We start from the raw sequence: 15569 nt of genomic DNA on the forward strand, positions 1-15569 counted from the left end.
TAAACGAATGACAAAAATAATCAGGCAAACTAATATACTTTTGTATAATTTCTAGAGCCCGACCGATATGGATTTTTGGGGGCCGATGCCGATACCGATTTTAGGGAGTAAAAAAAGCCCGATACCGATATATCGGCCGATATTATTTATGTGTATATTATAATACAGTAGCAATATTATTTATGTGTATTATAGTACAGTATACCAGTCAAATGTTTGGACACTTTCCTATTGGTGTGTACAAACTTTTGATGGGTACTTTACACAGTAGCTATAAACAGAATAAATATATTTTATAAACACGTTTTGCAATGATCACTCAAATGTGGTAATCAAACACTTGTGTGACACAGATATGTAATGGAGGAAGGGGGAATGATAGAATGAGAATTATACAGCTGAGCTGTAACCAAACTAGTTTGCATTGCATGTTATATTATATTATATTCTAAATACTGTTGCATAATCTTCACTAACGACGACTTTGTCTTTTAATTTAGTCATAACTTGTATCAATAAATATATAAAAAGTGTCACTGACAAAACCTTATTATCTTCTATTTTTACTCTTAATTCCTCTAATCTCTACCAGTGGAGGAAGAACTCAGATCTTTTTACTAAAGTAAAATGAATTATATCATAATGAAAACGTTTTTAATTACATATGTACAGTACTTTTATACTATTTTAAATAATTAGTAAGCAAAATGTACTAAACGTGAAACTAGGCTACTCTTAATGCAAAATGGCCCTATATAAAGTGTTATAATTATATACATTTTTGGAATATTGCTTGATGTTGTAACGTAGTGTTATCAGGCAGAATGAGCTTTAACACTGTGTCTACACCGGACGCGGCCGTTACTGCTCGCGTCGCAACAGCTGTTTACCCTAGACAAAGCAGAATCAGTTTACTGTCGGAGATCGCTCGCGCCACGCATTTTAATCAATGTTTCATCAACCAATTGCCTTAATAAATAAGAAGGCCTAAATATAGCAGACAATATAATCAGGACTTCTCAGCTGCGCGCTTGCAATAGTCACAAGCTCACACAATACGTGACAGAGGCTTGTAGCAGAGAAATCAATTCTGTGAATTACACTGCGCAAATCACAAGTAGGCTACTACCCACCGGATGAAGAAGGGTTGGCTCTCAGTCTCCACAGGCTACATAAAATATTCATTTTATTTTATTTTATTTTTCGTGTTTGCATTTATGAGGAAAAAACAATGTTACAGACGCGACAGTTCAGCACTACGGACGTGAGCGCTCTGAAAGCGGCACTAATGCTTTGAAACTTTCACATAGACATCAAACAGAAAGCACAAAACCTTTCGTTTCAAAGCGAATTTCGTTTTGTATTAATTGTATCTTAATTTTAATCAATGTTTCATCAGCCATTTGCCTGGATTTAATTTATAAGAAGTAAATTTAGCAGACGATAGATAATCTCGACACGGAGGCGCCTGCGGGTGAACTGGAGCTCGTCTCATGAACCGAAACTCAGCGTATAGACCTGAGAATTGAAATATATCTATATTGAAATGTCTACTTTTAAACAGAACAATTCAAAACGAAAGACAGACAGACTCATGTAATCGTATGAAATGTGCATTTCTCTCTGGCGCGCGCTCACTGAAGATCGCGAGTCAGCATCGTCAACTTCATCTTTGGCTGACACTGACTGAAAACACTTGTTTATTAATAAACAATTAAAATGTCTCCTTGCTATATTTGTTGTATTCATAATCATTATTTTTGCCAGTTCTTGTGACAGCTTTTAGGTGCTTTATTGGCAGCGCCACCCTTACATGAATCACCGTACCCGCATTTTTTAAAATATTCATTTATCGGCCATTATAAATGCCGATACCGATAGTTAGGAAAGTGCCTAAAATCGGCCGATAATATCGGCCCGCCGATATATCGGTCGGGCTCTAATAATTTCCCCATTTTGAAGTGAAAATAGGCCTATGTAACGTTACTCATCACTAGGGCTGCAACAACTAATCGATAAAATCGATTATAATCGATTATGAAAATCGTTGTCAACGAATGTCATTATCGATTAGTTGGTCTGCTTACGTCACGGGGATCGTTTACTGGTACGCACACACACGCAAGGTCTCTCTCCCTCAGGCGCTCTGCCGAGCGCGCGCGCTACACGGTTTGGAGCAGTCTCTTCTGTCTCGCATGCGCGCTCTTGCTTGCGCGCTCTAGATTTCGGGAGTTTGAACTAATTCGCGGGCATCAGGGAGCCGCAATCAATATGCGGGAGACTCCCGGGACTTCCGGGATGTCTGTATTTTGTCTCGAGCATCAGGTTGTGCAATCAGTTCGCTCGCAACGTAAGTGATGGATTAAAATAGCGCTACCGCAGAAATAGGTTAAATTAAAACGGTGTTTACAAAGTGAAGCATTAAATACAAAGGCAGTTAATAACAGCAAAAGTAAAATATTGTTTTTTAGTCACTGTACTCAGTGGTTTTCAGCGAATGCTTGTGCACTAATGCATAATTTCTCCTGTCCTTTACTCAAGCCTGTTAGCTTGCTGGGTAACGTTACCTCCATTCCGTTCTCTTTTTATAGCATTTGTCTACTAAGTATTAATTGTTTTTCAAACGCGATCTACTGCGGCTCTACATTCACACAATTGTTTTCAGTCTTTCTATATTTATTTAATCAATTTATCCTTATATTATATTCTTTTATATATTATATATATAATATATATTATATTCTTTATCCTTATATTCCTTATATATAATTAATTTTAAATAAAAATTAAATGAATTATATATTTTAGATGTTTTTAGTTCAGATATTCACATCTGAACAACATGTCTGTGTAAATTTGTTTTAACAAAAATTGTGTTAAAACATAATATGTTGGATATCATTTTTTTAGCAATAATCATGTTTGTCAACTTGCCATCAGCAATTATCATTAAAAACAATGCAAATATTGATATTAGTAAAACTCAATGTGTGGCTTTTGCACTTTTTAAAGTACAATTTTACACATAAATACCCTGATTTACGGTTTTATGTAGTTATAATAAAAAAAAAATCTAATTTAATTTCTATCCGATTAATCGATTAATCGAAAAAATAATCGTCCGATTAATCGATTATCAAAATAATCGTTAGTTGCAGCCCTACTCATCACTCATGTAATGTAATTAGTTTACTGTCATTGTGAGCGGACAAGAATTGAAAAAAATTATCAAAAATTAATCCTAATGTACACAATAAATACAGTTTAATGGAAAAGTGCTTTTCCTTATATTTCTTTCAGGGCCAGTAAAAATATAGAAGGGGCCAGCAAAATTCTGATCTACTGGCCCTGGAGGCCAGTGGGGAATTTTTTTTTTTTTTTTACTGTTACTGCTCCGCGTTATTAAATTCGCCCGCGAACTCGCACTCGTGTCCATCTTATGCCCGCTATGTCACGCGGCCAGTTCAACTTCGTATAAATCAGGTTATGTGCCCGCTCACGAGCGCTCACTCTAACTAACAGACATACGAACAGACACACTGTCCCCGGCGCTGCTCGGGCGTCACAGAATGTTCATAAAGCGTTCCCCGTTCACAGTAACCGGGTCGTCTCATTCAAAACAGCCAGCTGTTGCTGTCAGCGAGCCGCCGCACATGAATACTCATATGAGTCAGGCTGCGAATGTGAGTTACGTGCCCGCCCCAGCGCCTTATAGTGCAGAAAATACGTTACCCATACACATTACACAAGATGAGCATATGACGTGAGCCTGTAACTGATTCACAAAAGAGTCTCACAACATACATGACCATCACAAAACTGCTGCTAGTATGAGACCAATTCAACACAAAATACAATAAACTAGAGATAGAGTGAAAGAGTGAGACACGCCTCTGTCACGTCACAGAGACACGCCTCTGTGACCCTGATAAAAATCACAAATGCATGCAGGAAAATATTAGGGCTGCACGATTAATCGAATTTTAATCATGATCTTGGCTTCCCACGATCAAATTCGCGTAATCGAGCGATATTTAAAATGCGTCATTCCGTTCACAGAACGCTCCATATCAAAGGTTGTTTTTTTTTTTGCAAGAAGCCACAGTGCGCAAGAGAGACCGAGTGTGCGTCTGCGCGCCAGGGAGACAGAGTGTGCGTCTGCACGCCAGGGAGACCGAGTGTATGGGAAGCCAAACAAACCAAAAGTGGGACGAGACAGCGGGGGGGGTTTACAGAGCTCGCGCCGCGCTGACATGTCATCTGCGCGGTTCAATGGTCCGAGCCGCGGCGTTTCCTAGCGACACCCAATTTAAACAGCGCAGCGCAAACCATACATGTATGCAAATAAATGTACAATAAAGAAACCCCTCCTTCCTTACAAAACATTGGTTTTTGAATTTTTTTCAAAACATTCCGTAGCCTCTATACATATGTGCAGTTCTTCAAAGTATCGACGCACAACACTACTCTTTACTAACACTATTAAAGATAATAAACATAAGAAATGTATGCATTTCATCTTGGCTTTCTTCTTCTTTGTCTTCTGTAGGGAAAAACTCCTAAACTTCAGCAGAGAACCAATTTTTTCTAAGGAAGGAGGGGTTTCTTTATTGTACATTTATTTGCATGTATGTATGGTTCGCGCTGCGCTGTTTACTTTGGTCAGCGCAGCGCTGGTGAGGATGGTCCGTGCCGGGCATCGGTGTCGCTAGGAAACACGTCCGCGCTGCGCTGACGAATCGGCCGCACGGCTCGGACCATTGAACCGCACAGATGACATGTCAGCGCGGCGCGAGCTCTGTAAACCCCCACTGTCTCGTCCCACTTTTGGTTTGTTTGGCTTCCCAGACACACTCGGTCTCTCTCGCGCGCGCAGACACACTCGGTCTCTCTCGCGCGCGCACGCAGACACACTCGTATGGGAAGCCAAACAAACCAAAAGTGGGACGAGACAGCGGGGGTTTATAGAGCTCTCGCCGCGCTGACATGTCATCTGCGCGGTTCAATGGTCCGAGCCGCGCGGCCGATTCGTCAGCGCAGCACGGACGTGTTTCCTAGCGACACCCAATGGGCAGCGCGGCGCTGTAGTTTTAAATTTTTTTTAAAAATTTAAAACTAAAGATCGATTTAATGTTATTGATATTTTGTGATATTGATTTATAAGGTGAATTCAGTGTGATTTGGACACTTTTTGCCATTGAGATTAATTGGAAAAAGTGTCCCTCCCAATCAACCTGAATACATATATATATATATATATATATACACACACACATATACACATACACACACACCTGTATAATTTTTTAGAATGACCTTGACCTCATCACCACAATCAATGAACTTCAAGAGGCTATACAAGACTTATGTCTTCTGGTGGGCCTTATTTTCAACCCTCCTGTGAATGCCCCATTTTCACTAATTTTACATACCAGGGGACGGCCAAGGTAATGTTAATTTTAAGTTTGACACAGCAGTTTTGCTATTATAAATTTTTCAAGGATTTTTCTTTAGGTTCATGTAAATCAAAATCTGCTGTGCAGTGACACAGAGGAATCTGTCAGTTGATGGGTCCCACACACACTACTCTTTACTAACATTATTAAAGATAATAAACATAAGAAATGTGTGCATTTCATCTTGTCTTTCTTCTGTCTTCTGTGAGGAAAAACTCCTAAACTTCAGCAGAGAACAAATTTTTTGTAAGGAAGGAGGGGTTACTTTATTGTAGGCTACATTTATTTGCATGTATGTATGGTTTGCGCTGCGCTGTTTAACCTGTTAAGCTGCAAGCCCACTTTTGAAAAATCCCCAGAAATGACATACCCAAACTGAAACAGATACAGTTCATGAACCCTTTGCACTAAAAGCACAAGTATGATCTCATTTGAAAGCTGACACCTGGTAGTTTATTGTAAAAGAAGAATTAATTATTGTCATAATGATTTTTTTAAATAGCTTCAAAGTTTTGTAAAGTTATTAGAAATTTATTTTATGAAACATCTTCATGAAAATAAAATTGAAGTTGGCCCTGGAGCAATCTAGAAATGCACTGCAGCTAAAGCCATATGTGTGACCATTTTATATTTAAAATCTGAAAATGATAAGTCTAAAACTCTGTATTTAGTTAAATGTTTTTCAAGATCATGTCAAATTACTTGATTTTGATTAGACTCTAAAATGCAAACTGATGTTTAGTCATCTTCTGAGTCATCTATTCAGTCTATTGTCTCTATTATTTTGTGGTGCAAACGAGCCCCATTCAGTGTCAGTCTCCCCCTGCAAACATTCACACCTCTCCAGACTGGTTATGGCTCTAAATATGCATTTCTTTTGTCTGCATTATAGCTACTAACGACTGGCTATTCACAGGCTATTCATAGGGTTTCAAACCCTAATTTCTTTTATCAAAGTTCACACTAAATATTTGAAACTGGTATCAAATGCACCGAAACATTTCAGTAAGCATTCCTATTTAGAAAAAAAATCATAAAACAATAACTGCTGGTGGCAGGTGCACCTGGGCTAGCTAGCATGTTAGCTTAGCACACCATCAATACACGACCATTTATGAGATTAAAACCATGTTTGTGCTCCAAACTTACTTTATAACGCAAGTCAAGTGTTTTAAATAACCTTCTGTGATCTAATTTGGCTTAAGATAAAAAAAAAATCAGACAGAAAATGTATTATTTATAGTGTTCTGCACGATGATGAAATCTATATCGATTAGCATTACATTATAATTATAATCTATTATTATGAAATACCTGGCATGGCTTGAAGAACACAGGTAACTCAAACATCATTGCAATCATGTTCATTGTCTTCAAAACATTTTTATCTGCATGTTACAGCCATAGACATCATATGGAGCGATCTCTGTCAGCTACTTTCTGTATCAGTGACGTCTCGGAATGTCACATGACGATGGGTCTTCTTCATGATCCATATATGGACTATTATTGTGCATATAGCGCCCTCAGGCTATTGGTATGAATTGAAAACAGCACATCTCAGTAAGAAGCGATCAATGATTACATCGACGCATTTGGGTATAAATTCAATAAATATTATTCCTGTCTATAGAAATATGATGTGAATCTATGTATCAATATTTCTCCAAGTCTGCACATTTTTGAGCTAAAGCCCTGAGGGACGTTGTTTTGTGAATCGCTGTCATGACGACAGCACGGAGTGTTTTTAATGAATGGACCAGCTGACGCTCATAATTCATATTAAAGGTATCGACTCATTTTTTCATTTCATAACTCCTGACACAAATTAAGACATAACTGTCACTATAAGTTTCTCAGAATGCAATAGTGTAGAATACAATTATCGGCCGATAATCACATTTCATGACTCGATCTGTACTCACTAAACTTGGCCAATCTCACAAACCGATCACAATTTGATTACGTCAAAACGTGAGAAGGTACATGATGCGTGGGCACTCAAATCATTTAGCAGTCGTCTTCGCAGGTGTGGAATTACTATGATGTGTAGAGAAACAATGAAAAAAATGAGCTATTTGCCATGTATGTTTCAAAGGAATCTCATGTGGGGCGGCATTGTCCTCCAGAGAGATCGCCTTTCTGAAGAGTTGTCAGTCCACACAGCGCCGCTCGCTCAGAACGTCCGCAGTGACGCGCTGGTTAGGAAATATGTGAAATAAGCAGGGCTGCTCGTGCACGACTAAAGTTTTTTTCTTGTTGACTAGTAGTAGTTAATTTAAGCCATTAGTCTAACCGAATATTTATATTCATTTAATTACTTAAATATATATGGGAGAAAATACTAAACCATTTGAGCGTTATCGTAATAATGCCTATATTCCGCATATCAAGCGCATGCATAAAGCTTGCCACAAAGAACCGGCAAAAGTAATGTTTATGCAGCATTATACATTTTAATTGTTTATTAATAAACTAGTGTTTTCTGGCTGCAAAGATACAGTTGGCGATGTTGACGCCATCTTCGCATGTAGTGAACGCACCTATAGAGAGAAATTCACACTTCATACGGATTAGCCTACATAAGCAGAGAATACCCGATTTCTTTTATTATCGATTATTTTTATTTTAAAGGTGCATAGCGCAAGTGTCTGAGTTTTTGCAGAACTATGCCCCCCTCTACCAACAAGCGAAACTGCAACCAGAGTGTGTTTTCTTTGTCTTGCGTGGAGTTTGCGTTGGGGATTTGAATGGACTACAAGCCGGTCTCTTTGAATCCATCTTCTACTTTTTTTGCGCGAGTTGTCTTCTCTGATACGGAGAATTGCGGCAAATACACAAACCTGCCAGACATAGCCAGGTGAGCGTGAACGCGCATGACGTCACGCCCAGTCTCAAATTCCGACCCGAATCCCTCTTATTTATTTTACTGTACAGGATTATAGAGGCAATCACAGTGATCAGAGAAGGGCTCATTCAGCCCATCAGGCAATTGTTTATGCATGTTGGGGTAAGAAAAATGGGTATTTTTAACATGAACTGTTGCGCAATATACCTTTGAAGTAGAAATTTCAAGCTTTCTATACGTTCTCAGGTCTGTGAGGCAAGTCGTTTATACGCTTACTTTCGGTTCATTTAAAAGACGCGCTCCAGTTCAGGCGCGGGCCCCTCCGTGTCCTATTATAATTTCGCTTCTTATTTATTAAATTCAGCCAATTGGTTGATGAAACATTGAGCGAAATTAAGATACAATTTCTACAATACGAAATTCACTTTAAAGACTGGCTTTCTACAAAACAAAACTTAATTAAGTGGTCAAAATCATGTCTGACCCACTCCAAATGTCTCCTGATATATTGGGCATCTTATGATATCACACATTTCTGAGCGCTTTATTAGACAGAAATTTGCTGTTGGTGTATTAACCTAAAACAACATGCTCGCCAGATTGTTTATCTAAATAGACCTATGTTGTTAGAATTTACTGTTTACCAGGTTTTTGGTAATTTTTTTGATTTAATTTTTTTATTCTTTTTTTAAATGAAAACTAACATCATAAAGTATGATATTTGTTTTACTTTGAGCAATTCTGGAGCTATAATTGACTCTTCTTAGGAGCATATAAAACAAAACAGCTCCTTGGAAAAAAGGAAATGTAATACTGTAGTAGTTATAAACAAACATATTTTAGTTCAGATTAGTTTGAGGGCACCAATTGTATTCATAATGTCAAAATATAACCGACGTAATGTTACTTGAAGGCATTATAGCCTACTATTCCTGCCAAACTTCCGTGGTTGCGGTTAGTGTTACTACAGTAAATCCATGGTGAATGTTGCTGATCTGTGGACACTGGATAGTTCATTCATGGCACAATGTTTCTTTCTGGTTTCCACGTCAGTGCTGTTTGATCCGTTAATAACGGAGAAATGTGAATGTTTCTCACTAGATCTCGCAGCGATGTTATTACTTCTGTGGCAAATTCAAATTAATCCTTTACTTGATCTCTTAGCGCTGTGTAGTAACAGTGTCGCTTGATCAAGCTCGGCTCGCGCTGCTTTGGTCCAAACTGATAAACGGTCCGTCAACCACACAATAACGAGCAGTTTCGTTCCGCTTGCATTACGTTTGCCATTTTATGTTGGGCAATGGCTCCGGCGGATTATAACCCCCCCCCTCAAAGAAAAAACTCTCCGGTTCTACGCGATTCACGTAAATGACCCAATTGGCAGAGAAAACGGCGATTGTCGCCGAAAAGCGACAAGTTTGCAAGTGTGAATAATACAGCTATCTTCGAATATTATTTTTGCTTGAAATGCCAATCCCTTCTAATGAGTAGCATCAAACTACTCCAATTTGTTCTTTTAGGAGTTTAAATTATTTATTTATTTAATTTTTGTCCTGCTCAGACTTGTATTGGACAAGGTTGAAGTTACATCAGACTTCTCTATTTTAGGTGATTAAATGTTGATGTTGTCCTCCAAAGTTTACTATTGGACAATGTTTAATTTAACCTTGTGGGCTGCATCAGACTGCTCCATCTTGTTTGTATTTATCTTGGTCTTATATTAAGTCCCGTTTACACGAAGGGAAAACGCAGATATTTCCCTGCGGTTTGGCCTCTCACTTACACAAAAAACCCGTAAACATTCGTTTCTCTAAATACCCAGCTATGTGTAAACGTAGCCAAAGTATATTAAGCATCGGTATAGGGATCGGTATCGGCCGATCACCATGACAAGAAATCGGCTATCGGCTGCAAAAATACTGATCGGAGCATCCCTAGCTCCAACCCTAATTAAACACACCTGAACAAGCTAATCAATGTTTTCAGGATTACTAAAAAATAATTATTGTCAGGGTTGGAGCTAAACTCTGCAGGAAAGTGGCCCTCGAGGACCGGAGTTGCCCATCCCTGATCTATTGTTAATAAAATACAAAAAAACTTTTAAAAGTAAAAAAAAAGTGATTTTCAGTTTTCGGCCAAGCACATCCAGAATTTATGGTTTTTGCCAAGAAATCCTCCTTTTGGTGCATCTCAAAGTACAGGTCAATGTTATCTGAACCCGAGAGACACCCTGACCTGGACACAACCTCAGTGCAAACAGTACTATTTTTAACATACATTTTAGTTCCTCAAATTTGTGTATTTGTAAGAAAAAACTATATAGTTATTCCCATAAAACACAATTATATAGTAACAGAGAAATTAGATGTAAATGAAGTTTGAATGAAGTGTCTCACGTGTGCTGCAGCTGCTCGTGCGCGCTCCCGATCTGGCCCAGCTCGATCTGCAGCCTCGCGCGCTCCCGCGCCGTATGGTCCAGCGTCATGCGCGCGTCCGCCAGCTCGGTCTCGTAGAGCGCCTTGACCCCGCAGATCTCGCGTGCGCGCTCCTCCTCGCGCGAGCAGATCTGCAGCTGCAGCGCGCTGTTCTCGGTCTCCAGGCCGCGCACCGTGTCGATGTACACCGCCAGCCGGTCGTTGAGCTGCTGCAGGTCCTCCTTCTCCCGCAGCCTAGAAATCCGCGCGGGGCTCAGAGGAGTCGCGCTGCTGCCGCGGGGCAACGGCTGCGGCCCGGCCGGGGTACACGCCGCGCTCGCCATGCTTTAGCTGCAGTCACAGTGGAACAGGAGTCAGCGTGAACGATCAATGTCTGGTCCCATGATTAAACTTGAATTATAAACATCCGATCAACGCTAATGATTATGTGCACGACAAAAACGGTTTAACGTTACCTTCTGAATGAAAAGTATAGAAACAACGCTCCGAGCGAACAAGGTGAACTCTACAAGAGCTGCTTTAAACACGGCAGTATCCTACATCGACATCACTGTAAAATATGAAATAATAAAAATATGTATGTGATTGTGTGAGCGTCTTACCGTGAGACCGGTAGCGTGAAAGAATAAACTGAACTAATATGGCCGCTAATCAGAAGAACCACGCTAACACGTGACCACGGACATTCAATCAGCAACCACCACGTCATCAGGGGGTTCAACGATGCAGTTGAGACAAAATTCAAACTGCACAAAAACCTTTTTTATATGAGGCGCCGAACTGGACAAAAGCGAAGCGAACTGCGCGAGAGAGACCGAGCGTGTCAGTGCGCGCGAGAGAGACCGAGCATGTCAGTGTGCGCGAGAGAGACCGAGCGTGTCAGTGCGCGCGAGAGAGACCGAGCGTGACAGTGTGCGCGAGAGAGACCGAGCGTGTCAGTGTGCGCGAGAGAGACCGAGTGTGTCCGGGCATTAGTAGCCTAATTAATTGGTACATAGTAATATATACTAAATAAGAGGCATAGAAGTTCGATTTATGGACATCAATAATCGGTACAAACGTCTTGTTTTTAACTATTGTTTAGTAAATATAAATAATTCGAGCAGATAAACTTTCATATGGAGGATTAAATAAGATTGTATTTATGTAGTAAGATTTCATAACTAATCACTGTGCCACAACCAGGTTTTACGTTTCTTGAGCGTCAAATAACAATGACTCTGAATTTTATTCACCGACATCGGGATGTTGTCTGTGCAAGTCGTTACCACGAGAACTGTGGATAGGATAATGGCATCTGTGAGAAAGATGGATATATCGGCAGACTGCCTTCGAAGAGAGTGCAGCAAAATAACTAACTGGCCTGACTGGGATAGCTACAGGAAATGTTGAAGTGTTTTTGTGTTTTGTTTTTTGTCAAAGATGTTATAATCTTTAACAAAATGTTTAACGTTATTTGACAAGCATACACACATACATGCACACAAAAGACACCAATGCACAGAAACACAAACCTATATTTAATGAAATACATTTGTTGTGTTGTTGCTATATCACTCTAAAGACAACCGTCACCGTGTCAATTTACTGTTAATAAAATGATTTCATCCGAAATTACCTCTGTTGTTCTATTTTTTTATTGGCCCTTTACCTGAATGTTGTTCCATATGGATCACGAAGGAACTTGCTGATACTCTAACTCATAATTTTTAAACATTATACTTTTTTGCGCTAAAAAATTAAACATGTTTAAGACACTCGTGCTAAATTATAATAATATCATTAGATGTCATGCATGGCTTGGATGATAATACAAGTGCCAAAACATGGCCCATTTTAGCTGACTTTACCATACTTTTATGGTGTAATTCTGTATTTAAATACATTAAAATGGCAATACTATAATATTTGGCAATAATATAGTCTACTCCAAATGTCATGCTAATGAAGAAACTTGAACTTGATGCGAGGGAGACCGTGAGAGAATGTGTCTAAGAGCGCACGCAACAGTGCGCGAGAGAGACCGAGTGTGTCAGTGCGCGCGAGAGAGACCGAGTGTGTCAGTGCGCGCGAGAGAGACCGAGTATGTCAGTGCGCGCGAGAGAAACCGAGTGTGTCAGTGCGCGCGAGAGAAACCGAGTGTGTCAGTGCGCGAGAGAGACCGAGTGTATCAGTGCGCGCGAGAGAGACCGAGTGTGACGGTGCGCGAGAGACCGAGTGTGTCGGTGCGCGCGAGAGAGACCGAGTGTGTCAGTAAGACACAGTTCGACAGTCCGAGCATAAGTAATTGGTATGCAAGTAATAAAGCAAGAGGCATGGAAGTTCGATTAATGGACAACAATATAAATAAAAAACAACAATTAAATTATTACCACTGAATTAGCAGGATGTAGCTTGCTTACTTCTTTCTCTCTTTTAACATAATGTTAACATGTTGTCTTCAATTAGGTGTCAAGCCACTCTGAAATCACACACTATTTCATATTTATTAATTATATCTTATTATTCAATAAACCAAACTCCAGTGTTACTCGTCCCTAAATAGAACCACAAAATTGGCAAATTACTGATCAATTACACAATTAAAAGAGAGACTTTCAAAACATCGATTCAGTGACCATGACTGACAAATGGAGAAAGGACCGCATAAAATCCTGGATACCACGAGAACAGAGACTATGCAGACTGTGATTTGAATCAGATAGACAGAAGACAAAAACACTTGTCTGTCCCAAGTACCACTACAAGGGGAATATTTTTCCACAACTTGCAACACTGAATTGTTTATTCTTTACTCTAAATGACTGAGAAACTTCACTATATTTAGTAGACATATAACTACTAAAGTCTCCAAAAGCCTTGCTATAATTAGTAGAGTTAAACATATTCTTGATTATAATGCACTCCATACCTTGTATTGTTCTTTAATACAGCCATATCTAACCTACTGTGTAGAGGTATGGGGCAATAATTACAAAAATGTAATACAGTCACTTTTTTTGCTACAGAAAAGAGCTGTAAGAATTATACACAAGGCCGCCTATTTTGAGCACACAAATCCTCTCTTTCTCAAATCAAAGTTATTAAAAATGCAGGATCTTGTAAAATTATATAATGCACAGTTTATGTTCAAAGCGTATCATTATTTATTACCTGCGAACATTCAAAATATGTTTTCTTATAAAGAGCAGTCTTACAGTTTGAGAGGATTTGGAAACTTTGTGGTCCCAATGGTGGGTTCCACCAGGAGGAGTTTTTCTATGTCTGTTTGTGGGGTTACGTTGTGGAATAATCTGGGGCCGGAATTAAAGCAATGTCAAGGCATACACAATTTCAGACGTCTTTATAAACAAAAGGTCTGGTCCCATTATAATGGTAATGAGGTTTGATTGTATTCATGTTGTGTGGAGTGTTGGATTAGTTGTTATTTACCCTTGTGGTATTCCATCTACCATTGTTGGTAGCCGTGTGTTATTGTAATATACTCTCGTGGTATTCCATCTACCATTGTTGGTATTTGATAATCATTGCTATCTGAGGTAATATTTGTATATTATGAATATGTATAGTATGTATGTGTGGTTTTGCACTTGTGCAACTATAATTATTGTTTCTTAAAGTGGTACTATTATTGCTATTATTTATTTTATACACACATATATATGTATTTTTTTAGTATGGTAAAGTCAGCTAAAATGGGCCATGTTTTGGCACTTGTATTATCATCCAAGCCATGCATGACATCTAATGATATTATTATAATTTAGCACGAGTGTCTTAAACATGTTTAATTTTTAAGCGCAAAAAAGTATAATGTTTAAAAATTATGAGTTAGAGTATCAGCAGGTACCTTCGTAAGCCATATGGAACAACATTCAGGTAAAGGGCCAATAAAAAAATAGAACAACAGAGGTAATTTCGGCTGAAATCATTTTATTAACAGTAAATTGACACGGTGACGGTTGTCTTTAGAGTGATATAGCAACAACACAACAAATGTATTTCATTAAATATAGGTTTGTGTTTCTGTGCATTGGTGTCTTTTGTGTGCATGTATGTGTGTATGCTTGTCAAATAACGTTAAACATTTTGTTAAAGATTATAACATCTTTGACAAAAAACAAAACACAAAAACACTTCAACATTTCCTGTAGCTATCCCAGTCAGGCCAGTTAGTTATTTTGCTGCACTCTCTTCGAAGGCAGTCTGCCGATATATCCATCTTTCTCACAGATGCCATTATCCTATCCACAGTTCTCGTGGTAACGACTTGCACAGACAACATCCCGATGTCGGTGAATAAAATTCAGAGTCATTGTTATTTGACGCTCAAGAAACGTAAAACCTGGTTGTGGCACAGTGATTAGTTATGAAATCTTACTACATACATTCAATCTTATTTAATTCTCCATATGAAAGTTTATCTGCTCGAATTATTTATATTTACTAAACAATAGTTAAAAACAAGACTTTTGTACCGATTATTGATGTCCATAAATCGAACTTCCATGCCTCTTATTTAGTATATATTACTATGTACCAATTAATTAGGCTACTAATGCCCGGACACACTCGGTCTCTCTCGCGCACACTGACACGCTCGGTCTCTCTCGCGCGCACTGACACGCTCGGTCTCTCTCGCGCAGTTCGCTTCGCTTTTGTCCAGTTCGGCGCCTCATATTTTTACAGTCTATGACAAAAACGCACTGAAAGTAACATCACTACACGCGAGTATGGGATCAAATTCCCGCCAAATGTATTGCGGCCACGTATCAAAATATAATAAGCGTGAATCAAAAAATAACAAGTATGAATAAAAACTTAAAAAAC

The 15569-nt window shown here is 38.9% G+C and overlaps 1 protein-coding gene across 1 annotated transcript in view; it reads right to left on the reverse strand.

Annotated features, from left to right (window-relative positions):
* The window catches only part of lmnb1 (lamin B1), a 105288-nt gene extending 93862 nt beyond the window's left edge, over positions 1 to 11426 (reverse strand). Inside the window, 2 exon segments of the mRNA XM_077243440.1 lie at positions 10701 to 11069; positions 11342 to 11426. Coding sequence (XP_077099555.1) covers positions 10701 to 11062 — 362 coding nt within the window. The 5' untranslated portion in view covers positions 11063 to 11069; positions 11342 to 11426.
* Between the last annotated feature and the right edge of the window lie 4143 nt (positions 11427 to 15569).

This window comes from Siphateles boraxobius, unplaced genomic scaffold (genome assembly GCF_051911475.1).
Source record: "Siphateles boraxobius isolate OS27281-9 unplaced genomic scaffold, OSU_SipBor_1 25, whole genome shotgun sequence".
NCBI lineage: Eukaryota > Metazoa > Chordata > Actinopteri > Cypriniformes > Leuciscidae > Siphateles > Siphateles boraxobius.